Here is a 23263-nt window from a genome sequence, read left to right as displayed (position 1 = left end):
GGCTGGCTAGCGTTGATAACCCTTGATGATGGTTCAAGCTTTATCATGCCACTGTTTCCAGGGTAGTCCACTCAGGCACGAACATTTCTGATTTTGGAAGCTACAGTGACATTTAAAGGCTTTGCAGATCAATGTAATTGATACACTGTCGGGGTTAGAGTTGGGTCTTCATAAGGGCCGGGCTCAGTATTAGGTCCCGAAGCCACTTCCGGACCAAAGTTAGGGTCTTTTCGAGTCCGTAACTCGGATGTTGTCAAACGTCGTTCCATAAACAAAATGACCCTGTTCTGACATCTCCCCACGTTGCCATTGCACAGACGTCAGTTACCCGGATAGGAAGTACTACAATGTTGGTCGCCTCATTCATGTCATCAGCTTGCGGCTCAATTACTTTCTAGAAAGGCAAGGTACAATGTGCAGAGTCCAAGTAAGCAACCCCAGGCCACGGGAACCAATATCGAGAACCCACAGGGACTCTTTTCCGATCTAGCAAGACGCTATCGACGCCTCATGATTCTAGCGCATAGACAGACCTCGAAACGTGAAGGTACCGTTCTAGTGGTTCGTTCGCCCTAGGATGCCCGAAAGACGGACCTACCAACAACCCACTATCAAAGAACGTCACTCCTTTCACCGGGGACTTCGGGAGGATGGGTACTTTGGCTAAATTCGCAATTACGGTTTATATCTCACGGCATTATCTCACCGGAGTTTGCGGGCAGTGGAACGATACCGAGCGACAGAGGAGGGCGCAGTTGGCTTTGTCAGATAATCAGAAGCCAAGCCAACCTAAGCTCACCTTAAACTAACGTTACCCAGACCCTAGGGAGCACCCAGGCTAGGCCATCCAAGCCACCGAGAGGTGCGAGGCGGGCGAGTTTAGAAGAGGCGAGGCGTTCCAGATCCCCGCCTACAAGGGAGACGAGGGAATTCTCTTTGAGTCTGCGTGGGATGCTATTATACAATATTATGATCATAGTGAATGCAGTAGCATGCAAAGTGATAGCCCGCATACAGTATTTCCCTCTCCAGGTTAAGTTTATATGTAACTCTATTAACAGAAAAGAGACAACAAGTCACATCCATCCTTCCATTGGATGGTGACCATGGGTGAGGCTACGCCTAGGATCGCTAGACTTTTAGAGCTGAGTTAGCGGGCGGGCAATGGTGATAGAGGGGCCGATGCCGACCTGCATTGCATTGGACTGAGGTGCATTGTAATTATTAATCATGCCTCAGGCAGAAGTCTCCGACGCCGCCCCCATTCCCATCGAATCCATCCATTCCCATCCATCCATGGTCAGGGCCCATTTCCAATCCAATTCCCAGATCAAGGCCAATCCAATCCTAAGCAAGACCCATCCATAGCCTGCCTGACCCAGGCCAGCAGCGTCATTCCCTCTTGAGGCTCTTGTGTCTTCTTCCTCCCTTTTCTTCTTCTACACCAAGCTCCCCTGTGACTTCTTTCTCTCAACAGGGTACGGATACCTTAGCTTCGTCTACTCATCGGTCCCGACACTTATACCTATCTCGCTACGGACCGATACAAGGCCGCGACTTCAACAACGCGCAACAACAACCCCCTCGTTGATCTTTTACCCGTCTTCATCAACCCGCAAACGTTCTCTCGCCTCCCATTTATTTATTTCGTCGAATATGGAAGCAAATCTCTAGTCGAACTCCCGCCAAAGCTGTTTCCGTCTCCACCCATCTAAACGTTTCCGATAACGTTACCGTCGCTATGCCGTCTCAAAAGACCTCCAATGGCCCCGGCCAGGTGAGCCATCGCCTGCGCAATTTCTTCCGCATGAACACTGGAGGTAGCACCGGCAGTGCTTCTAGCGATAAGGAGAAGGAGAAGGAGAAGGAAAAGGGTTCGGCCGCTACCACTCCCGATCCCTCGAAATCCCGTCATACCAAGTTCTTCAGTAATACCGTCGGCCGTCTGCGCGCGCACACCGTCGCTAGCGAGGGTAACCAGCTGGAAGAAGCCATGAGTCCTACGGCACATGCGAACCCTTATTTCGCCCATCAAGGCCAACCAGGATTGCGTCACCACAATTCCGACTCCGTTCCCCCAAGCCCTCCCGATACACCGAGTCTCAAGGTCCAAGGCCCTGATGGTGCCCCTGCGAACGATCAAACTACCAGCGAAACCAAAGAGGAACTCGCCCGGAGACTTAGAAGAGTCGCCAGTGCACCCAATGCCCAGGGCCTGTTCTCCAAAAACGATCCCAACAATGAGCGTCCCGCAACTGCCGAGCTCGGCAAGGATCCTCTTCTCACAAGTTCAGGCGCATTGGGTCTTATAGAAACGGCCAAGGCTCTGGAGGCCGAGGATAAGGCCAAACACGCCAATTCTGACGATGTTCTTGCTGCTCTTCCTGCCCCTAATCTGGGCATGGCTTTCCGCCGCACCTATAGCTCCAATTCTATCAAGGTTCGAAACGTCGAGGTTAGCCCCTCCAGCTTTGACAAGATCAAGCTTATTGGAAAGGGAGATGTCGGAAAGGTGTATCTTGTGAGGGAGAAGAAGAGCAGCAGGCTTTATGCCATGAAGAGTATGTCCATCACTCACGTTTACCATCGCGGCAACGACTAACTAGTTACAGTACTAAGCAAGAAGGAAATGATCAAGCGCAACAAGATTAAGCGAGCTTTGGCAGAGCAGGAAATTCTTGCGACAAGTAACCATCCGTTCATTGTCACATTATACCACTCCTTCCAGTCAGAAGACTACCTATACCTGTGCATGGAGTATTGCAGTGGTGGCGAGTTCTTCCGCGCTCTGCAAACACGACCTGGAAAATGTATCCCTGAAGAGGATGCTCGGTTCTACGCTGCCGAAGTGACAGCAGCACTGGAATACCTGCATCTTATGGGTTTCATTTACCGAGACTTGAAGCCTGAGAGTATGTTGAATAGTCGTGCTTACAAATCTCCCGCTGACCCTTTGTGATAGACATTCTTCTGCACCAATCGGGCCATATCATGCTTTCAGACTTCGACTTGTCCAAGCAGTCAGACCCTGGTGGCAAGCCGACCATGATCGTCGGCAAGAACGGAGCCCGTACCGACGCTCTCCCAACTATCGACACTCGTTCATGTATCGCTAACTTCCGCACAAACTCTTTTGTTGGCACAGAAGAGTACATCGCGCCAGAAGTGATTAAGGGCAGCGGTCACACAAGCGCGGTCGATTGGTGGACATTGGGTATCCTTATTTACGAAATGCTTTACGGCACAACGCCCTTCAAGGGAAAGAACCGAAATGCAACTTTCGCAAATATTCTTAGAGAGGATATTCCGTTCCCCGACCATACTGGTGCACCACAAATCTCCAAGTAAGTCCTGGGTGAAAACTCACTATCCTACTGTTCTAACCAAGCCATAGCCTCTGCAAGTCTTTGATAAGGAAACTACTCATCAAGGATGAGAATCGACGACTCGGCGCCCGAGCTGGCGCATCAGATATCAAGGCGCATCCATTCTTCAGAACGACGCAATGGGCACTCATCCGACATCAAAAGCCACCGATTGTTCCTCACGCGGGCCGAGGAGTTGATACAGTCAACTTCCGAAACGTAAAGGAAAGCGAGAGTGTCGACTTGTCCGGATCAAGGGCGATGAACTTAACGGGAGTTCCGCTAGACAGTGGACTGGCAACTCCTGGTGGTGAAATTGCCGACCCGTTCCTCGAGTTCAACAGTGTCACTCTGCATCACGATGGCGACGACGATCACCACCGCTGAGTTTGAGTTTTGAGTTTCTGGGTGCAACATTTGAGGTTCAGGAGTTCGAAATATTGTTATTGATAGTTGACCTCGATCATGGATTGGACATGTTGCCGCACGTATACGCATGGGGTTATGATCTGAAATTCTTGCACTGGGGCGTCTATTCTTTTATTCAGCGTCATTTGACACATACTTTGCACTCGACACTCCCTTGGACTATTGCCTGTAAGAAGGAGAGGCGGAGAGAAACCGCGAAAGGCAGAAGAGACAAAAAGAAGCAGACAACGAAAGGAGACAGAAAACAGAAGCGGAGGGTAGAGAAACGAGAGAGGAAGTCTCAGCATCCTTTGTTTTGCCGCTGTTAAAATGGCGTCTGGGCTGGCGTTTCGGCAAGAGCGGGAAAGAAGTCATGTTATGTAAAGTTACCATTCAACAAAGATGACGAGCCATGCACGAACGAAGGCTAGCTTATAGAACCACAGGGATGATCTTTTTACGGTATCTTGAGTGATATGAATCGAGGCAACGCACCATTATACCAACTACAAGCCGGATTATGTCATGAGTCAACCATAGATAAACAAAGTTCGTCTATTTGACTTGACAGGTGTTTATGTAATATTTCGCTCACAGGTGAATACGTCGCGTGTTGACGTTCTTTCAAGGTTGGGGTCATCTGCGCTCAAGGACTCGGCACATGGCCACACTTAGACACTTGCTGATGGGGGCGCAGGGAAACATCTGTCTAACTGGGACCCTTGAGGACCCCTAAAGTCTGAAGTGAACAGAGTTTTTGCCTGCGAAATTATGGAGATAAATGCCTTGAGAACTTCTCGCATGACGGTAGTTGTGTTCATGGGGCCGGGTAGAAGATAGTGCTCAGAGACTCAAAAGAGTGTAACTCCCCCAAATTCGAGTTGGCACGGTCTCAGAAACACTTTTTTAACAGCAGTTTCGGCTAGCTCGAGTCTCATTTGAATATCGAATCCAGCGGGTTGAGTCGCCCAGCAGAACAGAGAATAAGAACCCCAATGTCACAACCACGCCCGGCTCACGAAGCCCGGCACCGGACCCGGCGCTCATCAGATCGGGCCATTCCCATCGTCGGAAGACCACAGATTTCCCGGCCGTATCTTCTCGAATGGAGTACACAAAACTGTCGACAGAAAGAATTACTCAATGTTGAGGAGTTTCAAGAAGAGATGGTGGCAGTGGAAAGGCCCGGTTGGCGGAAGTTGGCTATTGTAAGAGGTGAATGCGATATGGGTGTTCTATTAGGCATGGAGTTGGATAGGAAAAGGAGAGGATGGGTTTGGGAGTTCCCTGAGACTGAGATAAGAAAACGGAAACCGGATGAGGAGGACGGCGACACGAAAGAGAAAGATGACGAAGATGAGTCTGATGAGGATGAAGGGATCAGAATATGTCGTGCATCTCTCATGGTCAAGGATCAACTCCCTATTCTTCTCCTCGATGGTCTTCCGTTTAGAATATCCTCACGGCCTTATCGACACTCAAGAGTACCAAGTACTACTCGCCCAGACGGCAAAACATCAGGTAAACGTCCTCCAGAGCGATCTGGCCTGGAAGATTCCCTCTGGCAAGCCCTCATCGACATTCGCCCGGTAGAGGATCTAGTCGCAGAGCTTATCTACGACATGTGGCTCCAGAAACTAGACTCATTACCACCTCTTGGATCTGATTCTGTGGATGTCCAGTGGACTATCGCGCGAGCCCTTGAAACCAATGCAGATATCACCAGAAGCATGGAGCGACGAGGAGAGTTCAGTACCATTACGTCCGCAGACTGGTCGGATCTTGCGGAACGTCTGCATAGACGCATACATCTCTCTGTTACAGTTGCCCTCCAAGTACATGCTCAAGAAGCTCAAAAGGACCCCAAAGATTCCAACTCCAGAAGTCTAGATCGAATAGCATATCTAGGAGGTCTGTTGCTACCCCTGACTGTTGTATCGGGGATATTGTCGATCGAGAGTTCATATGGCCCTGGGGGCAAGTCATTCTGGGTGTTCTGGCTTGCATCGGGGCTTTCTTCTCTCCTTGCGATCCTCATCATTTATGCAGATCACCTGCGAACATTGGATGTATGGATGGAGGTTGCTGCAACAGAGATTCTGGACTTGGATCACAATAAGCGGTTCCAAGCGAATAGGACACCGCGCCGAAGAGAATACCATAGCGGTGGTGATCCAGAGCGTGGGGAAGCAAAGTTGACGACAGCGTCGGATGGAGGCGTGTATGTTGTGCAGCATAGGGGAGATGGGACGAGAGGCAGAGCATGGAGAAGAGGAGAACTAGGTTGGGTTGGTGCGATGAAGAAGATGTCCGGATGGTATAGATGGAGGGGAAGTCCAGGTATAGAGTTCATGATGCCTGGTTGGGAGAGGAAAGTAAAGAACTTGGTGTGGTGATAACATATTTGTCTCCAGACTTCTCAGGATAGACTGCGTAGAGGCTATAAAGGACAGTGCTTTATATTCAACAGATAGATCACGCCTTGCGTTTCATATTAAATAAGATATCAAGATTTCATAGCAATTATGCCTCCGTCATATTCTGCATTCGTACACGCACGCAATCAAAGCCATGCTTCATCCCTCATTTCAAACTTACACGCGATCCACGCTCGAACGACGACCCCCAAGACCAATCTTTTCTTTGCCATCCATCCATGGCCGCAAGCACTCAGGAATTGTGACAGTCTTGGCCTCTTCATCCCATCCATTCTCCAGAATAGCCGCTATCACACGAGGAACAGCCAGGGCAGTACCATTGGAAGTCCAGGGGAAGGCGAGCTTGCCATCAATGCGTGTTCGTGTGCCGAGGCGGCGGGTTTGGTAGTCGGTGCACATACTTGCTGATGTAACTTCACCCCAGTTGTCGCGACGGCTGGGGAAGAAAGCCTCCATGTCGATCTTACGGGTGGCTGATGCGCCGAGATCGTGGGAGGGCATAGAGAGAATACGGCAGTAAAGGCCAAGTGAAGACAGGATCTCGGTCTGCAAGTCGAGCATCTCGTCAAATAGTTCCTGAGCGATATCCTCATCTGGGGCTGTCCATGCGAACATTTCAACCTTGGTGAACTCGTGTACTCGGTATAGACCCTTGGTGTCGGCACCACGGGCTCCAGCTTCAGCGCGATAGCAGCGAGAGACGGCAACTCGCTTGAGAGGTAGGTCTTCGGAATCGAGCGTAGTGTTGGCCTTCATTCCTGCAAGAGCAATCTCGGATGTTCCAGTGAGACACATCTCAGGGACACCGCGCTCAGCGTCTTCGGCTGACTGGGCGATAGTGTAGACTTGTTGTTCGCCGTTCAGGTCACGGGGCTGGAATCCACAGGCAGCTCCAATGTGACTGTAAACCATGCTGGGGGGCGACACCTGTGTCCAGCCATGACGGGTTGCAACAGCGAGGGCATATTGAACCAAAGCTTGCTCCAGTTGAGCAGCCTCACCAAGAAGATAGTACCAGCCCCAACCAGAAGCAGTAGCGGCACCAGCGAAATCAAAGATACCAAGCTCGGAACCGATGTGAACATGAGATCGCCAGATTTTATCCTCAGGTGATTCCGTAAAAGTGGGTGGGTCGTTGATGTAGCTCATAACCTCAAAATCGCTTCCCTTTGGAGTATCAGGGTGAGTGAGATTGGGCAACTCGAGCGCCAACTCCTCCATTTGCGTAACAGCCTGCGACTCTCCCTTTTCGATTGCTGAAAGGTCCTGTTTGAGCTGTCGCGCCTCCTCTTGGATCTGTTCACGGGTCAATTGGCGCACTTCCTTGAGATCCTCATCATCGCTGCTCGTCGCCGGGTTCGCAAGCTGCCTCCTCAACAAATTCGACCTCTCCCGCAAAGCACGACCCTGTCGCTGAAGATCCTGCCATCTCGCATGAAGTTCTAGAATTTTAGCTGGGTTTTGCGCCTGGTTGCGATAGTTGCGCTCCACGCAAGTCTGCTGATAAAGTTCTGCGTGTTGTCTGATGTGCTTGATATCGACGATGGGTTTTGGTGCTGAGGGAGGCCGCTTCACATCTGCGAAACTGCGAGCCAATAGTGGATTGAGCCTCGTGTGTAGAGCGCGACACCGTAGGCGCGATAATGTCCTGTTCATGGTGGATGTTGAATTGGTGAGCAGCTCATATGAAGCATGACTGAGGTACTAAGCTAGACTGCCTGATCAGCGAGTTTGGAGCTTGACATCGACTGCCGAAGCTTAACAGTGGAGAGCTTGCTTAATGCAATTACCCGAGCGAATAGACTACGGACCATCACGGAATGGGACATCAACTTTCAAGTATTCATTCATTCAATCTTGGCAAATAGACAAACATTGCATGTAATTGGACCAATTGTGTTGATCTCATCGTAAATAGGGTATTTGGTTGCCTACCTTATTAACCTGGCCTACCTCATCTGCCACACCACCAACATGTTCCTCATTTCATGTCATGATATCTATCTCTAAACGCTGAACCTCCTACAGGTAACCCCATACACCTAGAGTCCAGTTTCCGTGATGTCCTCCGCCTCCCCGAGAATATCCTCCTGCTTGCACACTCTGTCTGTGTTGTGCCTTGAAGTCCACTTCGCTAGGACGAGAAGCTCCATTGGCGCCTTGTAGGAGCCACGACTCGCGATCAATAATCGCCATGGCAGGAATCTTCAATTGGCAAAGTAGGCTACCTCCAATCCATGGACCAAGAGTATGGATCACTCGGATCTGGCCCTTGAATTGTGGAACCGTAGCCCGCTGTCGTACAACCTTGGCTTCTATCGGGTCGTGTTCTGGCTTTGAATCCGCTGCGTTCTTGGGAGATTTGCGTTGTTCGGCTTCGCCCGGTGATGAGGATGGCGAGCCTTCTGTAGGAGAAGTGGTGCTGGATTGCTGATGGATCCTAGCACTATTGCGATGCTTGTCCACAACCTTTCCGAACACTGGCTCCCATCCCCTCTTGTTGACGATGGCTGTGAGATCGTCGATAATTCGTTGCTTGATGCCCAAGATATTGGAACATCCTCCTGTGAACATTATGCGTGACATGCAGATCGCTCGTACATCCAGTGGTAGTTGTAAAAGATGTCTATACAATAGCAGGTGCAGCGGTAATTCGTCGTCGTCAAATGTCGCTCGGTCTGCCGAGGGGTCGAAAAAGGTATCGTCGCAGACCTCGGCGAGTTTTTCAAAGGGAAGCTCCACTGTCACTGGACGACGACTTGTGTTAATGGGTATTTGGGCGACTCCTGTTGGGACGCCAGCTTGCGCCGACTCGGCCTCGATCTCTTCTTGTTCATCAACTGTTTCCAGCTGGGTAGACTGTCTTTGAGATGATCGAAATTCTGATGGCTTGCACCACATTAAACGACACATGATGTCTTCGCATTCCTCAAAACCTAGCGCTCTCTGTTTGGTGACATCATGTTCTCCTGGTATTAATGGCTCGACGGTTTTGTAAAGTGTGTCTAAAAGTGCTCTGCCACCTCGGACTGTACGTGTTGTCTTAACTTCCCGGTATTCATAGACACTGGTGATGACAGTTTCTGCCCAGCCCATATCAATCACCAAGGCGGATCTCACACCTGCTGAGATGGCTGACATGGACGGTGTTGACATGAGAGAGATAGTCGGTGACTGAAATCTGCTGAACAGTGTATCCAAGGTGGCTGTCAACAGTGGTAAAGGTACTCCAGAGTCTAAGACCAGCCCAAGTCTTCGTGGTCTGGAATCGATGAGCAAGTATCTGTATGCATGTAAGCAACTGTCCCTTGTGATATTTCAGATAGACAAACTTTGAGAAAGCACCATGCAGCACACGCTCCAGCTTATCTTGGTATAGGCCAAGTTCTATATCTCTTAGATCATATCGCCAAAACTCGTGCTCCTTTGACCATTGCAAGCCAGGTGACCGTTTCGGCTGCTGCCATCCTCTGAAGTCTCCAGCCCGCCTTTGATCTTCAGGGCTGCATTGAAGAACCACTCTTGGAGATGTGTCGCCCGCAAATCCTACTCTGATATGGCGTGAGCCTAGCTCAACAACGATGAACTCGTCGTCGGCACGAATAGTCGATGGTGAGCCGTATGATGAAATAACAGACGAGCGATTCGGGGTATGTGGAGTCGTTGGACTCGGCCCCTGAGGAGGACCTCCACGGATACTAGCCACGCTTCTATGAGCAAGTGTAGATCCAGCACCAGAGGCCATCGCGAGTGAGATGAAATCTTCTGTGTTTCCTGCTTCTTCTCTTTGTTCGATGTTGGCGATGAGATGCCCCTGGTCAGGGCGTAGCCATGTAACTTCACTTAACGCTGGTTGGTTGAATGGCTATTTGAAGTCGGCGTTTCTGGCGCCGATCTGCCGCTTTCACTGGCTAAGAAAACAGTGGTCTCTGGTAACCGCAGCGACGTGGGGCAACCTTGGACCGTGAATTCCAACCTACATCATCGACTATTGAATCAGGAGAAATTGAAGCTCATTGCTTCAAGATCTTTCTGATGTTCAAATGGGTATCAAAGGGTAAGAATCTCCTGTTATATAATGCCGAAAACCAGGCTAACATCTTCAGGATCTACCAGGAGGTGGGCGAAGGCGAACGAGTGGCCTTACTGAAACTCGCCGCCGAGTCACTAGAGAAGCAGGGACGGCCTTTACGAATAGCGATTGATATTGCGATTTGGCAATTCCAAAATCAGGCGGCGCAAGGTATACCACAGCCACTGAGATACTGAGGCGCTTCTCTAACAACGGTTAGGCGGCACGAATCCCGAAATTCGAACTTTATTCTACCGACTCGTTCGTCTACTGGCATGTCCAGTCGAGCCCATCTTTGTCTTCGACGGTCCATACAAGCCTGCGGTCAAGCGAAACAAGAAATCCGGTCGAGGCGACTCCTTCGCCAATGCACAAGCGAAACGATTAATTCGACTCTTCGGCTGCAACACCCATGATGCGCCTGGGGAAGCCGAGGCGGAGTGCGCTTTGCTGCAGAAACATGGTGTCGTAGACATGGTTCTCACAGAAGATGTTGACGCTCTGATGTTTGGATGCACCAAAATGCTGCGTCAGTGGTCACCAGCATCGAAACGCGACACAACACCCACGCACGTCTCTCTGTTCGATACCGAGAAAATGAGACTTGATCAACAGGGCTTGGATCGCGAAGGCATGGTTCTTGTGGCTTTGATGAGCGGCGGCGACTACGACCCTAACGGGCTCCCCGGCTGTGGAATCAAAGTGGCTGTTGAGGCTGCCAAAGCTGGCTTTGGTCGAGATCTCTGCCGCCTGAAGGCAGTGGACAAAGAAGGAACAGCGGCTTGGAGGAATTCTTTAATACATGAGCTTCGTACCAACGAGAGTGGTCATTTCAAGAGGAAGAACAAGGCCCTGGCGATACCGGAAACATTCCCAGACTTCAAGGTTCTCCGTTCCTACACACATCCTGTTGTGTCCCCCGGGGAAAGTATAGACGAGATCCGAGAGAAAGTTCATCTGAAAAGAGAAATCCAGTTTGAAGACCTAAGAGAGTTTACGAGAGAGGTCTTTGGCTGGGATTACCGAGTTGGCGCTCTCAAGTTCATAAAGGTGCTTTCTCATGCAGTGCTTGTCCAGAAGTTGCAGGCTCTAGAAGGACATGACAACGCAGACTACGTCAAAGGGATCGCAGGGTTTAGGTCCGATCTCAAGAATGACTTGGTGGCGCAAGTTCGCATACAGCATATCCCAAGCGAAATTGTGCCCATCGACTTGTCCAAAGAGGAAGATGAAAAGATAATGCAAGCTCGAGGTGGACTGGCACTGAACAGCGATGACGAAATCGACGATGCGGAGAACATCGAGGAATCCACGGCGAAACGGCAGCCGGCTCCTTTTAACCCTTCAGGGCGGCAAGGTGTTTGGGTATTGGAGATATTGGCAAAGTCGAGGATACCAGAGGTGTTTGCAGACGCTCAGGTGGTGCAAAAGGCTGCAGATAAGAAGAAACAGCAAGCCAAGGGACCAAAAACGAAAGGAATAAGGTCCAAGCCTGGCCCGAAGACGGGGATGCCTGCTGGGGCGCTTAACAAGTTTGTGCGAGCAAGCAAACCTCATACTGTCTCTACAGTGACTTCCAAAGCTGTACCTAAAGAGAACGAAATAATCGCCTCGTCGATCCGACCGACAACGTCCCGCCGCTTGCGAATACCGTCACCTCTGGAGCCAAGTAAGCAATCTGCGTCAACCTCGGGTAGCACCGTCAGGCAGACAACAACCCCTTGGACACTTGCCAGCTCACAGGTGACTCCTAGGACACGAAAGCCTGCAAATGAACAGCAAGCGATTGTTATCACATCTAGCCCGCCCTGTGCAGCAGACTCGCCTCCCCCTTCGCCTTCGCCGCGGCCAAGGACTCGTGTGCCCGCCTCTCGCGACTTACCTGACCCGATGTGTGCAATTCCTATGTCAAGCGGTTCTCCGCAAAGGCTGAAAAACTCGGCGTTGAACGCGAGACGTGTAAACCCACCGGCTTCTTCTCAGACATCTCAACCTCCCAAGATGAAACAGATGTCTATGGACATGTTCACAAAAAAGGCCAAGAACACGAGTTCCTCCCAGACTTCTATTTCAAAGTCTTCACTCCCAGCTTCCAAAAAACACCAGCCAAGATCTCAAACGAGCTTCGATGATGACTTTGATAGTGACTCGTCAACCGATCTTGCTCCCCTCTCCTCCCTCATCTCCCGCTCCTCTGCATCCCCTAACAAACGACAACAATCGTCCTTGCCACCAGATCGAAACGCAACCCCAAGCCCTGCTCCTGCGCGGAAGAAGAAGTTACTCATCCCAAAGGCCAGCGCCATGGGTTTCTACGAAGAGGTGGAGGTCGACGCCGAAGAGCGCGACGAGCTGATGGCCAGGGAGACAGCAGCTCTAGAGCGCAGAGGAGTTAAGGCTAAGATTTTTCGGACGAGCGATGTTGGATTTATAGACCTGACGCAGGATGATTAAGGACATATATATATGAAACGACATGGGTACGGCGTTTTCAGGTTCGACTTCAGGCGTTATATAGCGGATAGTATATTCACGATCTATCACTTCTGGCATTGTTACGAAGAATCGACATCAGTATACTCACTAATACAATTTGCAGGTTGCTGGGCTACGTTACTTAGCATGTACAGAAAGTGACTATGGTCTATAATCTGAGAGGCTCCTTTGTTTACTTTTGAAATAGAACTTACCGGAAGCTATTCAGACATTAGATAAATGTATACGTTGATTTCTATATACTTTCATTTATAAAACTGGTTTCCCTTGGCAGTTCCTTATGTCGTTTGTGGGACCTGGCAGTAAATACAGGGTAAACTGAAAGGTTAAGCCTATAAGTTGGGCTTAGACATAGATATAGAACGCTTATTGTGACCCGCACCTATTTCTATTAATGGGTGTATCTACGGAGTATCTTAGAACGATCTGACATTACGGCAACGAATAACGAAATACCAGAGTAAATTAGAGCTTTCACAAATTAACTCAACTCGTTTATTACAGTTAGGTTCACTGAATCGTAAACCAAGATAATAACAGCCCTACGAGATGCTATTTCTAACCCCGGCGCTTACACCTGGTTGGTCAAAAATAGCATCGCGGCTAAGTCTACCTTTGATAGAGCACAAGCGCCTGGCTGGGTCTTTGGCCTAGCAATAAGCGACCCTAGCATACGAAAACGAGATCCGGCTTGTTTTGGGAGCTTGCTTAAGTGAGCTGAAAAATGAGAGAAGCTTTGCAGAAGTTGGTTGAGCTGGAGTTAGTTTTTAGTGTTTGTTCGAATGCTGAACTGCCTCCTAGCTTGTTTGGCTAGGTAGGCGTTTACCGTACAGGATACAGAACCAGCGTATTCCTTTAACAGTATTATCCCATCTTGCATTATCGTTGCCACTTATATTTGTCTGAACAATTTAATGAGCCAATTCTCTGCACATTTGATGACTCCAACTCTCTTTTATTCCATTATGAAGCCTCTGGTCTTCTGTATTTCAGTGGAGACCATTTCCTTGGCCACTTAGCGTTGGCCCTGAGGTCCACCTAGAGCCCCGGCTCGTAGTGCAAGGCCTGAAACAACGTTTCGACACAGCACAGCCAATCGTGCTCCATCTCAACCCCGGTCTTGAGATTCAAATATAACAAACCATCCAGCGATGGCGCCCAACGTTCAAGACGACAGCGCTTGCGGATGAAATCGCACGAGCGCCAGACTTAGGCGCTGACCTGGGTCGACTGGTCTGAGTCGCTGCGACCTGTTGCTGCCCATCGGGGCCCTCCACACAGAGCAAGGAACCGCTGAAACCGAGTCTGAGTAGCAGCAGCTTGCGGCCAGATACAGCGGCCATGACACGGCAGCGCTGATGGTTCTCTGCATTTCTGACACTATTGACTGCCCGAGTGGAGCTCAGCATCAGAGTAAATCGTTGACGCGATTCGATGCGGGAAACGATCGAATCGTGAGTCGCCTCCCTTTTGGTTGGCTCTCCAGCTTCACATCCATGCCATGATGAGAAACCACGGCTTCGCTTGGTCGATGGTGCATGCAGGGGCCAACCAAAAGTTTGTTCTGCATGTCGGATCGTTTCCAACAAAGAGTGTGACTGTTGTGTGCATATGCAGTCGCTCTTAAAGTCTGCCCGTGCCAGCTGTTCAGGTGGCAAACCCCTCCCCATTTCCTATTGTTCTTCGTTCATTCAAAGCCCAACAATGGTGGTCAATCACCTTCATTGACCTATTTTCCTATCATTAAACCTTCTATTCGTTTATATTCCTCTTGTTCACCTGTTGACTGTTCGGACTGGTTCCAATATCACATACACTTTCTCATTTGTGCAAGCTTTGACTCACTTATAAACCACCTCACTGATAACGTTCACTTACATCCGACAAACTTCACTTCACTGTCGTGACTATACCTTCGATTCAAAAGTTTCTACACAACTCAAATATCACACTTTGCTACTTCAAAGTAAGTCCTTAAGCTACCTACCTTAGGTATAACAAGAAAGTCGTCGTCTCACCACTTCCTCTAGCCTTCTTCCTTCCTTATCAAAACTTCATCTCGATATTTTCTCGACCTTCAGTCGTAACTCAACAACATTTCATTCATTTCTACCTACCAAATACGCCATCGCCCGCCATGTTCGGATTTGGTCAGCGAGCCTGGGGCCCAGGCATGATCGTTCTCCAGATCCTGCGTGTTTTCACGATCATCAGCCTCCTGGCCGCCGCTGCCTCTTGTTGGGTCCTCATCATCAAGATCGACACCTCCAAAGGCTGGTTCTTTTTCGAGGCTCTCTCTCTCGCGATGATGAGTTCGGCCACCATATTCCTCGTCATTTCCGAGTTGCCCTTCTGCAAAGCGTATTTCGCCAACCATTGGCCCGTATTTTCCGATGAACACGGTCTCTTTTGGCTTGGAATCGCTCTTATACTGATTGGGACCAACCTCCTCGGCAAGCTCAACTCGGAGGATAATGGTAGCGAACATTTGGGTCTTCCCTTTTGGCGACTTATCGTGTCTGCTGGCATCTTGACCTCCACCTTCGGCGTTATGAACCTCATCTGCACTTTCGCCTTCCGAGGTGTCAACGTCAATGCTCGCAAGATTCGGTCCAATGGATCCCTCGCGGACGATGAATCGTTCGGCAAACCCCAGTCTAACTACAGCGCATCATTCACTAATGAAGATCGACCTCAGAATACTTTCAAAAGGTTCTTTTGGGACAGGAAGAACGAGTCCACACCCCGACGACCTACCATAAGTCAACCTATCACTCGTGAGCGTGATCTTGAGCGCAATGCCCCTCCTCCCCCTCACTATGAGCATCAAGAACCCTCTTCACTCAGCCGGCACTCATACGACTCTGGCGAGGATCGCCGTAGTCCCATCGTCCCCGAAGTTCGTCGCCCAGATACAGCCCTGCACCCGATGAATATTCGCCCGCATAGCCCGAGCATGTACTCGGAGGCGCACATGTCTCGCTTCTAGGAAGAACCGGCGCGCAAATAGGAGAAAGCGCGTAAATTAGCGGAGGACAAGAAGCAACCGACACAGGTCGCGAAGACGGTCCACAAGACTGTGAAGAACAAGGAGAATGTACAGTGTAACTCGGAAAATTGTAACTGCAAAGGTTGCGTGCGCGAAGGGAAAAAGGTAGAAGGGCGTTAAGGCATTAGGAGTCAGCGATACCACGTTTTGGATTTATGGCTTTTTTTTTTGTTTGCTAGCAGTGATACCAGCTTGCCAAACTGTCTTTATAACCAGTTCAACAAATCATATTCAAACTCAAATTTGTTTCTAAGCTTAATATCCAGAAGACTCATGTATTTATGCAGAGACTTGTTTCTTCTTGACCTACTGTTTCTCAAGCTATGAACAGCCCTTATATTAAAGTGACTATGCACGGATAGTACTGCAGAGAGTCGAGGTTTCAGGAGGCCGCGGTGGAAACTCTTTCAGTTGAAGTTCGCAATTGGAAGTCTTAAGTTCAGAGCCATTGGCTGACACGATAACCTCGTGGCGTAGCACGCACATTGCCCGACCTTGTTTGTCAGCCGAAAGGGAACAAACGAACGCCTGAGGGAGTAAAGACAGAAGACCGTATATTTATTAAAGGAGACCTGCCATTCATTACATGCTGTCCGCTTTTCCTTCCCTCTTCTTATTTCAGATCCATCCTATTTATCAGTACTTAGTCAATACAAAGAACTCACAATCCTTGCGCAACAATAAAGACTCTTAGTACAAAAATAGATCAAGGAGTAGCTGTACATTTCAGGGGAACCGTTTTATAAGCTGCCTTGTTTCCTTGGCCTGTTTCATTCAGGAGAAACCCATCTCTTTGTTGCTTTTTCTTGCATTTGAATCGCGACTTCCTAGGTACTCCGTACCAGATCTAGGTATTGTTGAGTGGAGCCTCAGGCATCCGCAATTATTGTTCCAGACCCGACACCAGCGGGTTCCGTAGCCTATCGCTACTGAGCTTGACCTGACCTGTGCCTAGCCCAATCATCACCATCACCATCACTTTACCTCACACGACCAGTTGCGCTCGTCTCCATCACCGCCATCATGTCTGGAGACTCTGCTGAGGTGGCGGAGGATTACCGCATGGCCTTGGAGGATCTCTCCTCCAACATGCGCTTCGAGATTAGCAACCTGACAGTCATTGCTCGTGAGAATACTGAACATGCCCTAGCTATCGCCGAAGTTTTGCAACAACACATCCTCAAGGTCAGTTGGAATCGCGATGTGCAATATGAACGCGCACGAACAGTTCAATCCGATCCAATGCTAATTTCCGCGTAGGCGCCACCGAACAAGAAACTTCCAGCTCTGTATGTACTCGACTCGATAGTGAAAAATGTCGGCACACCATACACCCTCTACTTCGGCCGCAATCTGTTCAAGACCTTCATGGAATCTTATGCAGTAGTCGATCAACCAGTTCGTCGAAAAATGGAGGAGATGCTTAGAACATGGAAGGAGCCTGTCCCTGGGTCAATGGACAGCAGGCCCGTCTTTTCGCACGAGTTGGTGCGTCCTATTGAGAATGCACTCTTGAAGGCACGCGCCGTAAGCATGCCCCAAGCGGGATTGATGCCTGGGCGACCGCGATCTGCCGTGCCTCATCGTGATACTCCGACACCGCCTGGGACGAGATACCCTCCAGGCCATCCAGCCCAGCAATACACTTCAAATGGAGGACAGTCATTGAGCAATGACATTCGGAATCTAATTGTTGCCACGCAGGCGGAAGCCTCGCGCAATCCCCAAAATGTTGATGTTCAGACTAGATTAAGAGCACTTCATGAGCTGCAGGGCGTTGTGAACAGCACTAGCTTGCCTCCGGATCAGCTTGAGCTCATTAAGAGACGAGTAACTGAACTTGCTGCCGTAAACATGATGGCGCCTCTGACTCAAAGGCCTGCACCTACTCCTCCTGTGCCCGTTCAAGCACGCCCTATGCCTCCAGTGTCCGTAGCCCTTCCTCCGTCTGCAGCTCCGGCTCCGGCGCAAGAAGGTGTGACGCTTGATGCGCTCTTTGGCCCGGGAGCCTTGGCCGCCTTGATGGCAAGAAAGTCGGCTACACCTTCGAGCTCAACACCGACTCCTCAGCCTCCTCAGGTTCGTTCTGAACCGCCAAAGCCACCTATGCCAAACATGTCTGCAATGCCGGCCATGGCTCCTATGCCAGCAATGTCGATACCCACGATACCTGGGATGACTCCAATGCCTACGATGTCCCAGACACCAACACCCGCATCAGCACCAGCGCCCGCAGCAAACGCAGCCCCTTGGAGTCTTCTTGATCAACTACGAAAGTCAGGCTTACTCCCTCCTGCTCCTTCAGCAACGCCCACGCCTGTTCCAGTACAAGGGGGTATCAATGTGGCCGCTCTCAAACAACCTTGTCAGCCTTCTTTAATCAGGGCACTACATAACGACCTGGGCCAACCTTGTACCCAATGTGGTAGACGGTTTCGAGACGATCCAGTTGGAAAGAAGCAGAAGATTGCTCATATGGACTGGCATTTCCGTGTCCACCAGCGAACCAACGAGGCCGAGAAGCGAGGCATGCACCGGAGTTGGTACGTTGATCAACGCGTAAGTCACAACACTACCTCCTCAAAATACAAAATTACTGACAACAGTACAGGACTGGCTCAAGTCAAGAGAAGCCGTTGACTTTGACCACCTCCCCACGACTGAGGATGTTGCCGCTCAGGCCTCGAAGGCATCCGAGGCTGCTAAGCCAAAGTACATTCTTGTCCCCGATGCGTCTCGTCGTATCAACACTGTTTGTCCAATCTGCCAGGACAAGTTTGAGAACAAATGGCTTGATACGGCACAAGAATGGGTATGGCTAGACACAGTCTTAGTTGGCGACCGAGCATATCACGCATCATGTCATGCAGAAGCAACACGGGACCGCGAAAACACACCAATACTAGGCAAACGCAAGGCCGAAACAAGCCTAGCATCACCTAAAGTGCGGTCACTGAAGACATCAGCTTAAAGAAATCGAACATTGGTACAGCATCGAGGTTCAAATATATATTGGCTTGGCGGCACAGGCGTTATGGAACGAGCATGCAAGGGATTGGTGGTCGTTGAAGCATTATCATGGAGTTATGTTCAAGGGTTTTAGCAATTTAGTCAACCGGGCTATTGACATGGTTGTCGCCATAGCCAAGATAAACCAATGTCATCTTTTGGTTCTAAACTGTTCATAATATGTCGTGAAATGTCGTGAAATTGTGCTGTACAAAGAATAGGCGACAGTAGTAGACCGTAGTACAGGCTAACAGCTAGGGAGATACCGATAATATGGACCCGAGAGCGGCCCGTTGTTCGGGGATTGGTCCCCACGATTTTGAACACAGACGGGACTTGTTGCACGCGTTTTAGTTAGTTCAGGTACCGTAAGGTCCACTCTATTTTGTTCACTAGGTCGAGTCCTAGCTTTCACTTTCACCTCCAACTTCCAAGCTTCATTCCCTTCCATGCATGCACGACCTGACCCTAATCTACCAACCAACCGATGACAGCGCACCACAACCCAACGTCCACTACCAAATCGCATAACGAACCAAGCCAAGCTCGCCCTTTGTGATTCGGTGATCGTCACGACTACAGCGACCATGGCGGTCGACTGCCCCATCTGCAACAAGCCTGTCAAATCCTCCGAGATCAACAGCCACATCGACTCAGGATGCGAGAGCTTCATCATAGACAAAGAGAAGGACCCGACACCCCCGCAATCACAGACGCCACAGAGTAACTCTCAAAAGCGAAACGCTTCCAACTTTTTTTCTACGCCCGCGCCAAAACGACAAGCTGCCTCTGAGAGCCGAATAGCGACTCCTGTGAACGGAGCATTACAGCCTATAGCAGGGAAGAAGAGGACTTTCGAAGAGGGCCCGGGTCATGGAGTAGCAAGCTCCAAGGATGCAGAAGAGACAACAAACGGCGAGAATGCCAACGCAACAAGCACTTGGTCTCCGAATACGGAGCAGGATGGAAGAGTGGTGAAGAAAACAAAGACACAACGAGCTGCGCCCCTGGCCGAACGAATGCGACCACGAAACCTCGACGAAGTATGCGGACAAGATCTAGTTGGGCCCAACGGTGTGTTGCGCTCTCTTATCGAGTCGAACCAAGTACCCTCAATGATTCTATGGGGTGCTTCGGGCACAGGAAAGACAACAATAGCACGATGTATCGCTCGTATGGTCGGTAGTCGGTTCATCGAACTCAATGCGACAAGTACAGGAGTCAGCGAGTGCAAAAAATACTTCCAAGAGGCGATGAACGATCTTGCCCTCACTGGTCGCAAGACTATAATCTTTTGTGACGAGATTCATCGCTTCAACAAGGCCCAGCAAGATGTGTTCCTCAAGCCTGTTGAGGCCGGCACTGTGACGCTCATTGGCGCAACTACAGAGAACCCTTCTTTCAAGGTGGCAAATGCTTTGCTCTCCCGATGCCGTACCTTTACGTTGCAGTCTCTTACAACAGAAGATGTGGTTCGCATTCTACAGCGGGCGATCAAGGAGGAAGAATCAGTTTATCCGCACACGCCATTGTTGGACGAAGCTATGGTGACGTACCTGGCACGCTTTGCCGATGGTGATGCTCGTACTGCCTTGAACCTCCTCGAGCTCGCCCTTTCGCTCACAACTCGCGAGGGTATCACACAAGAAGATATCAAGGCCGCTCTTACCAAGACTCTGGTCTACGATCGTGCAGGCGACCAACATTATGATACTATTTCAGCTTTCCACAAATCAGTTCGTGGGAACGATGCAGATGCGGCACTCTACTATCTTGCGCGCATGCTCCAATCCGGCGAGGACCCCTTATTCATCGCCCGCCGCATGGTTGTCATTGCCTCTGAGGACGTTGGCCTGGCGGATAACACCCTCCTGCCACTTGCTACGGCAACATACACAGCCACACAACAAATTGGCATGCCAGAAGCTAGAATACCGCTAGCACACTGCACTGTTGCACTATGTAATGCGCCCAAGAGCACCAAGGCCTACCGTGCTCTCAATAATGCCTACGCAGCCCTACGCGAACCGGGTGTGGCTGGCCTTCCTGTACCTCTACACTTGCGAAATGCTCCTACAAGACTCATGCGTGACATGGGATATGGCGCTGAGTACAAGTATCCACCCAACTACCGTGATGGGCAGGTAAAGCAGACATATCTACCCGACGAACTGGTTGGACGTCGGTTTGTTGAGGACCGGGATCTAGGAACAGAGGTTGATCCAGATCTTGAGATGGGCGGAACTTAATTATATGGATGGAATATGGAATAGACTGGATGGCATAAGGAAATGGATAAAAAGCGCGGTTTTACATTGTCTCAGGAGTAAGAATAAGGTTGGTTACCCCCAAGGGTTTATAACACTGTACTATAAAGGCTGTACCATGGACTTGGAAACAGAGACTATCATTACCTCTGTGATTCTTGTTGACATGTCTGTTCTCGTGCGATACATGAAAGGCATATACTTCACAGCATAGTGAATGACAAGAATAGCAACTCCGCCAAATATTACAAGGTATCATGACTTCTCCCATAAAGCTTTGTCCCATTAAACTACCTAAACCGATCTTCAAACCCGTGAAGATTTTATCAGCCATCTAGGCCAGGTACCCAAACATAATTCCAGTCGTCTAAAACCCATAAATGGTACATTCAAGTAATAACATATTCAAACTCAAATCGTCCGTGGTATCAACACCTCCAAGAATTTCATGTCATTGCTCAACTTAAACCACACTGTCCAACTTGTAAGGCATGGCACCTAGAGGTCCGTTAGTATCTGGTATTTGATTCAAGAGTTGAAGATGACGTACCACCCAAGCCGCCAAATGAGTTAATGCCTTGGGCCTGAGCTGGGAAACCTCCAGCTGAGCAGGAGACCATGCATACACAGCTGCCATCGCCACCAATGGTACCCTTTCCAGGGACAACTCCTGTGGCTCCGGGAGCGGCGGGAGCGGCGGGAGCAGCCTCAGCAGGCTTGGACTCGGCGGGAGGGGCAGGGGCAGGGGCAGCATCGCCGCCTGTGATGGGAGTAGCCTTGCCATCGCCATTCTGTTGGATGGCCATCTCCTTGAACTTGGCCTGAGTCTTCTCAGCAGTAGGGTTGATGGAAAAGACCATGCCCTTACCACAGTGGTCACCTTGCTTGCAGTAGAACCCTTCAAAGGTTAGTATGATAATCAGGATGTAATCGTGTCTGTCACTTACAGAGAGGAGTGTCAACCATGACTTGCATAGCGACTTGGGGAGGAGGAGAAACGGTGTTGTTGGGGTTGGGCATAAAACCAGAGTCCATACCACCTTCGAGAAGAGCACAAGGCTTGTCGAAACCAGACTGAGAGACGGTATGGTTCTGTGACAGGAACTCAAAGACAACAGTGTCACCGATGGGGACGTTGTGAAGCTCTTCGGGCTGGTAGACTAGACCTCCTGGGCCACCAACAGTGACGGTGTGCTGTTGAGGAGCTACAGGAGTAGCAACGGCCTCGCCTCCCTTGGTGACGGTCTCAGTGACTGTGACCTTTTCGTTGATGGTGGTTGTCTCGGCACCAGCTCCAGGGTTCGCCCAGATGATGATGATCTCGGTCTTTGAGACTCCTGAAACGACCTTCTTGTGTCCGCTGAGAAGCTCTACGGGGAGAGCGTGTCCAGCGGGCATAGCCTCTGCAGGCATGGCTTCGGCAGGCATAGGATGATCCCGTCGTTCAGGCTGAGCAAAGTCGAGGAAGCGCGCCATGGTCAAGGGCGCAAAGGCGGCGGCCACGGCCAGACTAGTTGAAGCTCTCATGATGTTTAAAACTTGAGGGTATTAGAGTAGAAAAGGAATAAAGATTGCAAGATGTTCGAGTCGAGTCGAGATGAGATCGATCTAGCGATTAAGAGACTAAGTAAGTAGTAGTAGTAATAATGAAGAGGGCCTGCCTTCAAAGAAAGGAATTCTCAAGTGCAAAAAGAATGAAGCACAAGAAACAACTGAGTGAGAAAGAGATAGAGGGAGATATGGGGATGGGATGTTTGTTGACAATCGTGGTTCTGCTGTGGCCTTATTATAGCTACCTACCTTGCCATCCCATGCTTCTCACGAGCGAAACTGTTTAACGCCTGTGACCCCCTGGAAAAGACAAGCCCTCAAACACATTTGCGAAACACGGCCGCTGAAGAAGCCGAATCTTAGCTTTGCTCGCTTCGGTCTGTCTAGATCCGATCATCATCACTGTAAGTGTACCCACACTCCTACAGTAAGTCCCCGTGAAACGCCTGTTGATGCGGGGGTGGTCTCTGTGACAGGTCCGTCTCGGATCACGTTTGGTGTTTTGGAGTTTTACCCTTTTGCGCTGTTCCTAGTGCCAAGCGAATAATATGCGACACATAATGATTGGGGTGGTTTCTTACGTAGCGGCCGGTATAGGCCTAAAAGAG

General features: G+C 50.0%; 10 protein-coding genes across 14 annotated transcripts; 6 read left to right on the top strand and 4 right to left on the bottom strand.

Moving 5' to 3' along the window:
• Positions 1–1741: 1741 nt before the first annotated feature.
• On the top strand, positions 1742–3752 carry FVEG_11281 (AGC/RSK/RSK-UNCLASSIFIED protein kinase; the record flags this gene model as incomplete). The annotated part of the gene is made up of 4 exons (XM_018900470.1): positions 1742–2561; positions 2613–2912; positions 2963–3344; positions 3395–3752. The coding sequence occupies 4 exons, from the start codon at positions 1742–1744 to the stop codon at positions 3750–3752; spliced, it is 1860 nt and encodes a 619-aa protein (XP_018758748.1).
• A 1016-nt stretch (positions 3753–4768) lies between these two features.
• On the top strand, positions 4769–6169 carry FVEG_11280 (hypothetical protein; the record flags this gene model as incomplete). Its single annotated transcript, XM_018900469.1, has 1 exon — positions 4769–6169. The coding sequence occupies one exon, from the start codon at positions 4769–4771 to the stop codon at positions 6167–6169; it is 1401 nt and encodes a 466-aa protein (XP_018758747.1).
• FVEG_11279 (seryl-tRNA synthetase) lies at positions 6161–7932 on the bottom strand. The gene has a single exon (XM_018900468.1). The coding sequence runs from the start codon at positions 7865–7867 to the stop codon at positions 6368–6370; it is 1500 nt and encodes a 499-aa protein (XP_018758746.1). The 5' UTR covers positions 7868–7932; the 3' UTR covers positions 6161–6367.
• A 121-nt stretch (positions 7933–8053) lies between these two features.
• On the bottom strand, positions 8054–10070 carry FVEG_11278 (hypothetical protein). The gene is made up of 2 exons (XM_018900467.1): positions 9544–10070; positions 8054–9494 (listed from the first exon to the last, which is right to left on the bottom strand). The coding sequence occupies exons 1-2, from the start codon at positions 9954–9956 to the stop codon at positions 8234–8236; spliced, it is 1674 nt and encodes a 557-aa protein (XP_018758745.1). The 5' UTR covers positions 9957–10070; the 3' UTR covers positions 8054–8233.
• Positions 10071–10165: 95 nt separating this feature from the next.
• Positions 10166–13051, top strand: FVEG_11277 (hypothetical protein). Of its 4 annotated transcripts, XM_018900465.1 has the most exons (4): positions 10166–10268; positions 10318–10454; positions 10504–11952; positions 12038–13051. In XM_018900465.1, the coding sequence occupies exons 1-4, from the start codon at positions 10255–10257 to the stop codon at positions 12214–12216; spliced, it is 1779 nt and encodes a 592-aa protein (XP_018758743.1). In that variant the 5' UTR covers positions 10166–10254; the 3' UTR covers positions 12217–13051. The 4 variants fall into 4 exon arrangements, with proteins under 4 accessions (XP_018758743.1, XP_018758741.1, XP_018758744.1 ...); XM_018900463.1 differs by having other exon boundaries at positions 10504–13051; XM_018900466.1 differs by having other exon boundaries at positions 10318–11952.
• An 848-nt stretch (positions 13052–13899) lies between these two features.
• Positions 13900–16109, top strand: FVEG_11276 (hypothetical protein). The gene is made up of 2 exons (XM_018900462.1): positions 13900–14745; positions 14810–16109. Exon 2 carries the CDS (start codon positions 14917–14919, stop codon positions 15766–15768), a length of 852 nt encoding a protein of 283 aa, XP_018758739.1. The 5' UTR covers positions 13900–14745; positions 14810–14916; the 3' UTR covers positions 15769–16109.
• FVEG_16990 (hypothetical protein) lies at positions 13907–14122 on the bottom strand (the record flags this gene model as incomplete). Its single annotated transcript, XM_018906226.1, has 1 exon — positions 13907–14122. One exon carries the CDS (start codon positions 14120–14122, stop codon positions 13907–13909), a length of 216 nt encoding a protein of 71 aa, XP_018758740.1.
• Positions 16110–16680: 571 nt separating the features above from the next.
• FVEG_11275 (hypothetical protein) lies at positions 16681–19002 on the top strand. Its single transcript, XM_018900461.1, has 3 exons — positions 16681–17013; positions 17089–18387; positions 18440–19002. Exons 1-3 carry the CDS (start codon positions 16852–16854, stop codon positions 18797–18799), a joined length of 1821 nt encoding a protein of 606 aa, XP_018758738.1. The 5' UTR covers positions 16681–16851; the 3' UTR covers positions 18800–19002.
• A 269-nt stretch (positions 19003–19271) lies between these two features.
• Positions 19272–21358, top strand: FVEG_11274 (ATPase). The gene has a single exon (XM_018900460.1). It carries the CDS (start codon positions 19425–19427, stop codon positions 21084–21086), a length of 1662 nt encoding a protein of 553 aa, XP_018758737.1. The 5' UTR covers positions 19272–19424; the 3' UTR covers positions 21087–21358.
• Positions 21338–23208, bottom strand: FVEG_11273 (hypothetical protein). 2 transcript variants are annotated; one of them, XM_018900459.1, is made up of 4 exons: positions 22905–23208; positions 22052–22712; positions 21655–22002; positions 21369–21602 (listed from the first exon to the last, which is right to left on the bottom strand). In XM_018900459.1, exons 2-4 carry the CDS (start codon positions 22629–22631, stop codon positions 21568–21570), a joined length of 963 nt encoding a protein of 320 aa, XP_018758736.1. In that variant the 5' UTR covers positions 22632–22712; positions 22905–23208; the 3' UTR covers positions 21369–21567. The 2 variants fall into 2 exon arrangements, with proteins under 2 accessions (XP_018758735.1, XP_018758736.1); XM_018900458.1 differs by having other exon boundaries at positions 21338–21602; positions 22052–23208.
• Positions 23209–23263: the final 55 nt, after the last annotated feature.

This window comes from Fusarium verticillioides, chromosome 9, assembly GCF_000149555.1.
Source record: "Fusarium verticillioides 7600 chromosome 9, whole genome shotgun sequence".
Taxonomy (NCBI): domain Eukaryota; kingdom Fungi; phylum Ascomycota; class Sordariomycetes; order Hypocreales; family Nectriaceae; genus Fusarium; species Fusarium verticillioides.
This window is presented reverse-complemented; position numbering and strand designations above follow the sequence as displayed.

Excerpts from the sequence above, each read along its gene's own strand:
- FVEG_11275 (XM_018900461.1), top strand. The coding sequence starts at position 16,852 with ATGTCTGGAGACTCTGCTGAGGTGGCGGAGGATTACCGCATGGCCTTG. Across the intron at positions 17,014-17,088 it reads TGCAACAACACATCCTCAAG|GCGCCACCGAACAAGAAACT; the intron begins GTCAGTTGGAAT and ends ATTTCCGCGTAG. Across the intron at positions 18,388-18,439 it reads GTTGGTACGTTGATCAACGC|GACTGGCTCAAGTCAAGAGA; the intron begins GTAAGTCACAAC and ends ACAACAGTACAG.
- FVEG_11279 (XM_018900468.1), bottom strand. The coding sequence starts at position 7,867 with ATGAACAGGACATTATCGCGCCTACGGTGTCGCGCTCTACACACGAGG.
- FVEG_11273 (XM_018900458.1), bottom strand. The coding sequence starts at position 22,631 with ATGAGAGCTTCAACTAGTCTGGCCGTGGCCGCCGCCTTTGCGCCCTTG. Across the intron at positions 22,003-22,051 it reads CATGGTTGACACTCCTCTCT|GGTTCTACTGCAAGCAAGGT; the intron begins GTAAGTGACAGA and ends TAACCTTTGAAG. Across the intron at positions 21,603-21,654 it reads CTCATTTGGCGGCTTGGGTG|GTGCCATGCCTTACAAGTTG; the intron begins GTACGTCATCTT and ends ACGGACCTCTAG.
- FVEG_11277 (XM_018900463.1), top strand. Across the intron at positions 10,455-10,503 it reads CCAAAATCAGGCGGCGCAAG|GCGGCACGAATCCCGAAATT; the intron begins GTATACCACAGC and ends AACAACGGTTAG.
- FVEG_11274 (XM_018900460.1), top strand. The coding sequence starts at position 19,425 with ATGGCGGTCGACTGCCCCATCTGCAACAAGCCTGTCAAATCCTCCGAG.
- FVEG_11278 (XM_018900467.1), bottom strand. The coding sequence starts at position 9,956 with ATGGCCTCTGGTGCTGGATCTACACTTGCTCATAGAAGCGTGGCTAGT. Across the intron at positions 9,495-9,543 it reads CTGCATGGTGCTTTCTCAAA|ATACTTGCTCATCGATTCCA; the intron begins GTTTGTCTATCT and ends ACATGCATACAG.
- FVEG_11276 (XM_018900462.1), top strand. The coding sequence starts at position 14,917 with ATGTTCGGATTTGGTCAGCGAGCCTGGGGCCCAGGCATGATCGTTCTC.